We start from the raw sequence: 6,778 nt of genomic DNA on the forward strand, positions 1-6,778 counted from the left end.
TCATTGCAGGACCTCTGGCACAGCTCTACGAGCATTCATGGAGCTTGGGCGACGTGCCGGAGGACTGGAAAAGGGCCAATGTGGTCCCCATCTTCAAAAAAGGGAGGAAGGAGGACCCAGGAAACTATAGGCCCATGAGTCTTACCTCGGTCCTGGGGAAGCTTTTCGAAAGAATTACCCTGGCACATGTCCAGGAAGGGCCAGCACGGAAGGTTATGCTCAGGGGCAACCAGCATGGGTTCATTAGGGGCAGGTCTTGTGAAAACAACCTGGGGGCCTTCTATGACCAGGTCACCAAGTCCTTGGATGCAGGTGTCGCAGTGGATATAGTCTTTCTGGACTTCAGGAAGGCCTTTGACACGGTCTCTCACCCTATTCTCAGTAAGAAACTAGGAGACAGGGGTGTTGATGCCCACACGGTAAGATGGGTCACTAACTGGCTGGAGGGCCGCACCAAGAGTGTGGTGATGGACGGGTCTTATTCGACCTGGAGGGATGTGGGCAGTGGGGCTCCCCAAGGCTCGTTCCTCAGGCCCGCACTATCCAACATCTTCATCAGTGACTTGGGCAAGGGGGTAGAAAGCACCCTGTTCAAGTCCGCAGATGACACTAAGATGCGGGGTGAAGTGGGTACGCTAGTAGGAAGGAACAGGCTGCAAGCGGATCTAGACAGGTTACAAGGGTGGGCCAAAGAGGGTTCAACACTGACAAGTGCAGGGTAATGCACCTAGGGAGGAAGAACCAGCGGCACACCTACAGGCTGGGAAACTCCCTTCTCATCAGTGTTGAGACAGAAAAGGATCTTGGAGTCATCATTGATGCCACAATGAACATGGGCCGACAGTGTAGGGACACGGTCAGGAAGGCCAACCATACCTTGTCGTGCATCCACAGATGCATCTCAAGCAGGTCCAAGGAGGTGATCCTCCCCCTCTATGCGACACTGGTCAGGCCGCAGCTGGAGTACTACATCCAGTTCTGGGTGCTGCACTTCAGGAGGAATGTGGCCAATATGGAGAGGGTCCAGGGGAGGGCCACCCGCATGATCAGGGGTCAGCAGGGCAGCCCCTATGAGGAGAGGCTGAGGGACCTGAACCTGTTCAGCCTCCAAAAGAGAAGGCTGACAGGGGATCTAGTGGCAGTCTACAAACTAGTCAAGGGGGACCAGCAGGCATTGGGAGAGTTCCTGTTCCCCCGAGCAATCCCGGGAGTTACAAGAAACAACAGACACAAGCTAGTGGAGGGTAGTTTCAGGCTAGACATTAGGAAGCGCTATTTCACTGTCAGGGCAGCTAGGACCTGGAACCAACTTCCAAAAGAAAGGGGGTCGGACTAGATGATCTCCTCAGGTCCCTTCCGACCCTACCAACTATGAAACTATCTGCCCTTTGGTACTGTATCAGGTCAGAAACAATGTCATTCTTCCCAATAGATAAGCAATGTTCTTATGAAGCAAGGTCTTAAAACTTTAGAAGGAAATCTAAGGACTGGCCCTGACGCATACATTTCACAGTTTAACTTTTTCAGCTGCATTTAAAAACACAGACCGAACACCTGTATGAACAGAAGTCATGCCTGAAATGGACCTTTGGTACTGTATCAGGTCAGAAACAATGTCATTCTTCCCAATAGATAAGCAATGTTCTTATGAAGCAAGGTCTTAAAACTTTAGAAGGAAATCTAAGGACTGGCCCTGACGCATACATTTCACAGTTTAACTTTTTCAGCTGCATTTAAAAACACAGACCGAACACCTGTATGAACAGAAGTCATGCCTGAAATGGAAAAAATGGGATGTGTAGCTAGGCTGAGGAAATTTGTCATTGTTGCTCAGCATCATCTCCTAATGCTAAAATCCACAAACCAGTATTGGCAGTCATATTAATGTTAAGCAGAAAAACAACAGTGCAGTAATATCCTACTCCATGTTTTCAGGGTAAATATAAAAAGGAAACAGATTTTCACATTTAGTTCTGCAATACTGAAATATAAACTTTCAGTTACTAACCTTGGTGTCATCAGCCTTTGCTCCTCACCAAAAGTTAGCTTGGTGGCTATCAATCACTAGATCTCAGCCAGGAGGCCATTTTCAGCACATACCACTCAGCCACTTTCATAATCCCTGGTGACCTGGGAACAGTGAAATTAAAGGCAGTTTTAGGCTAGTTACAAGGGTTTCTTCCATGTTATGAATGAGAAAAAGTTGTATTTTGTATTGCACTGTTTTGCAAACAAGTCAGTCCATAATAGGGATAAATCAACAGTAATAATATGGTGATTTCATAAGCCAAAATTTCTCATATACCATACTTTTTTCCAACAGCCAGCTTCTGGAAATTGGCATATGCATTATAAGGAAGGAAATACGGTAACAGCAGCTTCTGCCACTTAAGCTTCTACCAGATAAAAGCAAACGATCCACAGGGAGCAGAACAATGAGCAGACTTAGCTTCCTTGCTGCTACTGCAGCTGCTACTAGGGGTGCACTGATAAAGATTTTTTTGGCCGATATTGATGGCTGATTATTAACCAGCCATATCGGCTAATACCAATCCAATTGCCAATATGCGTCCTGGCAGCTTGGAGAGCAGCATTCAGCCAGTAAGTCTGTTGGGCGGATGGGGCATGGGGGTGGAAGGGGAAGATCGAGGACCCCACAGTAAGGGAGGGAGTGGGCTGGGGCAGTCATGGAGGGCGGGGCATGAGATGGAGCCGCAGACAGCTCATCCTGGGGCAGCTGGCTCCTGCTGCTGCGCACACTCTGGGGGAAGCAGGCATATGCCCCCAGGATCTGTGTGGGGCGAGGGCGGGCTGCCCGCTGCGTGCTCTGGGCCAGGGGCTGTGCCAGCCTCTTTCGGGTGGGAGAGCTGGGCCAGGGCTGCACTCAGGGCGGGTGGCAATGGTGCTGGGATGAGGTTCTATGTAGCGGGCTACAGTCACCGCAGTTCACCATAGCCACCCTGCAGCCCCCACCACCTCCCAGCACCACCACCACCCACCCTGCCCCTGCCTGCCTTGAGCACAGCCCCAGCTCAGCTCCCCCACCAGGAAAAGGCTGCACAGTGCCCCCATCCCTGAGCCTGCAGCAGGAGCCCGCCCTTGCCCCGCACACAAATCTGGGGGGCACAAGCCCCCCATGCCTCCCCTGGGGGTGCACGCAGCAGCAGAAGCCACTCTCCCACCAGGCCTCTGCACCCTCTGGAGAAGCCACCCATGGCTCAATCCTTTGCTCTGCCCCGTCCCAGCTGGGCAGCACCTGCCCCAGCTCCAGCCTCACTCCCTCCCTCACTGTGGGGGCCTTGATCTGTTCCCCCACACCCCTTCCCCACCACAGACTTGCTGGCTGGACACTGCTCTCCAAGCTGCCAGGCTGTGTTCCTGGCCGTGTGTGCTAAGGCTGTGCACGTGCACACGGCATTTATCAGTGACATTATCGGCAGCATCAACCAAAAAAAAGCCTATTGACAATAATATCAATTTTCCTTTCACTGGTGCCAGTACAATATGGACCAATATCTCGGTGCACCTCTTGGTGCTACTCAGTTACTTACTACAAAGAAAGATCTTTTTCTCTTAATCTGTTTTGTCTTTCAAGAACACGGTGTGTATCTTCTCCCAGGGTGATTACGTGAGAAAATATTGCATTTCTGACAGGGAGTACTTCCTTCCTGGTACAAGTCCTTCTATATATCTCTTGGAATATCCAGCATCTTGCCTTCTCTTGACAGTCCTTATTTAACATATATTATAGGGATCTGACCACCAATATTCATGCATTTAGAAATGTTTAACAGTAGAGAAAAACAAAAACCAATTTATACAAGAAATTTCATGTTAAGAATGCTTAATGGACATGAGACATCAACATGCTCTGAGCATTTTTTTCTCTTGCTCATGTCATATAAACTCAATAGATTTAATAATAAGCTATTAACTAGCTTTCTTATGGCATCTTAGACATTCAAAACACCTTTATAAATATTAGTTGAATAATCATTGTAACCCCCTAGCGAGGTGTAATCTAGAGCCACAGAGAAAGCATCAAGGCCAAGCTAAACCCCAGAACTTCCCGATTCCTAGGCCCATCCAGCCTACCAGACCACAAAAATATTTTTGGCTACTGTAAAACAAACTCTGTTTCAAGTTACAGTTTTCACTTGACAAGAACTGTCCCTGTAAGTATTAAGAATATGAGCATAATGTTATTGCAGGTCTTCCAGTCTCAGTTCTCACGTTATTTACTCAGTCTGGCCACAGGCTTCTCTGGCTACAAAGCTGCAATGATACATTACGCTACGCAGCAATTTGTACCCGGAGTTTGCTCACCCCTGGGTTCAATTACGTACAAGATGCACACAGGCCCCAACCTTGCAGCAAAAGATCTTTTTTTTCATTTTTTGCCATTTCCTAGTTGGTCTAATAAAAGGCCAGAGAAGTATTCGTTTCAACACACCTTTCTTCTTCCCTTCCCACACAGCAAGGGCAGGTCACGGCCAGGTGCTCTGGCTCACAAGCGGTGCGGTAAAGTTGATAAAACCGCACGTGCAGCCGAAGAGCTGACCCCGGACCCGCCTGGCGTCAAAGCTCGCCAAGACCTCGCCGTACAGGCCGGGGCAGGGGACAACTCGCTCCGGCAGCAGGGCGTGTAGACAGGGCGGGTGGGCAGGGGCAAGGGCAGCGCGCACGGAGACAGGCAGGCCGGGGACAGGAGACCAGACTGCATCGGGGGAAACACGGGACCGGCCACCGGGGCTTGTTGTGACAGCGCCACGAGCCGCGGTACCCGGAGGAGCCCGCAAGGTGGGGGTTCTGGCCCCACCCCCAAAACAACTGCTGCCTCACCTCTGTCGCGGCCCCATATTCCCTTCTGTGCCGCGGCGGGGTCAGAAGTCGTGACCTCGCTCCCCGCGCTTCCTGTTCTGGGTCACGGGGCGCGGCTGCGAGGCGCTGAGGGAGCGGGAGGCTGGGCTGGCCCCTCCCCGCGGCCGGCGCTGACACGCGCGGCAGGAGGAGCCCCGGGCAGGCGCTTCCCGCAGTGTTGGTGCCACCGGGGCGCGGGAGGCGGTGTCCGGCCGCGGCGTCGGGATGAGGCCGGGCGAGCTGTCAGATGCGGCCCTTCGTCCTGGGGCTCTGAATCGGGGCGGCTTCCGACGGGCCGGCCGGCCGGCCGGTCCCCTGCGGCCGGGGAAGACACGACATGAGCAAGAGGCCGTCTGGGAAGCTAGAAAGCCTGTCCCCCGTGATCCCAGCCGCGGAGCAGGGGCGCAGACAGGCCTGCCCCGCTGGGATGCACCAGTAGTGACTCTGCTTTGTGAGGGGAAACTTTACCCCGGGACAGAGCGGCTTACACCGGGGTAAGCCCGTGCACTGTGTGTTTGCTTCACTTGACTGTGAAAGTCAAGTCAGTCTTCTCCATATGAAAGGCTTTCCATGTCCGCACTTGAAGCATTTGAGTGTTGAGACCAAGGTGTAGGCAGCTGTTACTCGGGACAGCTCACGTCTACCAGAGGTTTGTTTTAGCAAAGGGAAAATTGCCCTGCTGCTTAAAACGGCCACATGCCTGGCTCGGCACTGTTGGCAAGGTGAAAAACATGGCTGCCTCATTATGGCCCTACTAGGATATTATTCAAACAGGGCAGAATGAAGTTTCCACATATTTCCTGGTTTTGAGTGGGTTCAGTGTGCTTTGCTTTTTTTCAAGGTCAACTCCAATTGCAGCTCAAATTGGGGGAGGAGGCAATAGAGGTGTGGATCCCTCCCCTACAAGATAGCACCTTCCCCCCTGTTCTGGGGGAGTGGAAGTAAGTGGGGCTCAGAGCTCCTCAGACGTGCATAAGTGCTGGAGGGCAGGCTGCCTCAGCCACCAACCCATCATGACAGCTGTCCCAGAGCCCTGACCACTATTCCCTGCCCATCAGTGCTCCATCTCCATGTACATACTAAGGTCAAAACACCCTTGGGAGGAAGATACTAACATTTCTACGGCTGATTCTTAAATTATGTCATGGGTAGGGCTCAAATTTATCATTCCTGGGTGTAGCACAGGCATAGTGGGCAGAACATGTCACCTTGAGTCATGAAGGTTATTGACTGGCGGGAAGCTCTTTTACTTTATCTTTTTGCAGATGCACCTTGAGACCAGTATTAGCAGATATATACACAGAGCCTAATTCTTTTAATACTGATTTCAGTGTCACTTCTTTAAAGTATGTATGGAGTCTCTGTATTAAGGTAAAGATGGCCCATTTACAGGCTATTGAGGCCCATTGGGGCAGTGGTGGCAGGTCTCTTTGATCTCGGCACAGGTAGGAGGTGATGTGGTCAGAGCCACTCTCCAGCCACTGTTACCCACAGGTAGCTCCTTACACCAGTTTGATAGGAGGCTTGATGAGCCTTGAGGCCACACCAGAAATGTAGATGAGTGGGAACACACCACCCTCACCTGGATCAAACTAGGTCTTTCCTGCCTGTAGGCAGTTGCCATACTGACCAGGCTTTTCTGTTACTTGAGCTAAATGTTTAGCAACTGAGAGCAGTTGAGGGCTGGCAAGAAGCATGGCTAGAGCCACTCAGAACCTCCTACTCAAATGGGCCCATATGTGGATCAGTCATCCTACCCTATCACCTTCTTGAAGTACAGGAAATTTCAAAATTCCAAATGAGCATACAGGTTTTACAGCACTTACACAGAGGGGTGGATACAGAGGTGCAGTGGGGTGGCTGCACCCACGTTTTGGACTGGACCATGCTTTTAAAAAGTCCCCAAATCGGCAGAGAA

General features: G+C 51.3%; 2 protein-coding genes across 8 annotated transcripts in view; one reads left to right on the plus strand and one right to left on the minus strand.

The window, feature by feature from the left end:
* ZDBF2 (zinc finger DBF-type containing 2) overlaps positions 1 to 4,979 on the minus strand; it is a 38,017-nt gene extending 33,038 nt beyond the window's left edge. For 2 of the 3 annotated variants that reach the window (XM_006029555.3, XM_025211052.1), the window contains exons 1-2: positions 4,843 to 4,979; positions 2,009 to 2,130 (exon numbers count right to left, since the gene is read on the minus strand). The gene's annotated coding sequence lies outside the window, so the exon portion shown is untranslated. Of the gene's footprint in view, positions 1 to 2,008; positions 2,131 to 4,453; positions 4,784 to 4,842 lie in introns of those variants that run through there. The other variant, XM_014522681.2, reaches the window with a different exon arrangement.
* Positions 4,980 to 5,059: 80 nt separating this feature from the next.
* Positions 5,060 to 6,778, plus strand: part of GPR1 (G protein-coupled receptor 1) — a 43,524-nt gene continuing 41,805 nt past the window's right edge. For 3 of the 5 annotated variants that reach the window (XM_025211057.1, XM_025211063.1, XM_025211064.1), the window contains exon 1: positions 5,223 to 5,354. Coding sequence is in view for 1 of the 5 variants with exons in the window: in XM_025211054.1 (XP_025066839.1) it covers positions 5,086 to 5,354 (269 nt within the window). In the remaining 4 variants the exon portion in view is untranslated. Of the gene's footprint in view, positions 5,355 to 6,778 lie in introns of all 5 variants that reach the window. The other 2 variants (XM_025211054.1, XM_025211065.1) reach the window with 2 other exon arrangements.

Source organism: Alligator sinensis, unplaced genomic scaffold (assembly GCF_000455745.1).
Source record: "Alligator sinensis unplaced genomic scaffold, ASM45574v1 scaffold372_1, whole genome shotgun sequence".
In the NCBI taxonomy this organism is placed as follows: domain Eukaryota; kingdom Metazoa; phylum Chordata; order Crocodylia; family Alligatoridae; genus Alligator; species Alligator sinensis.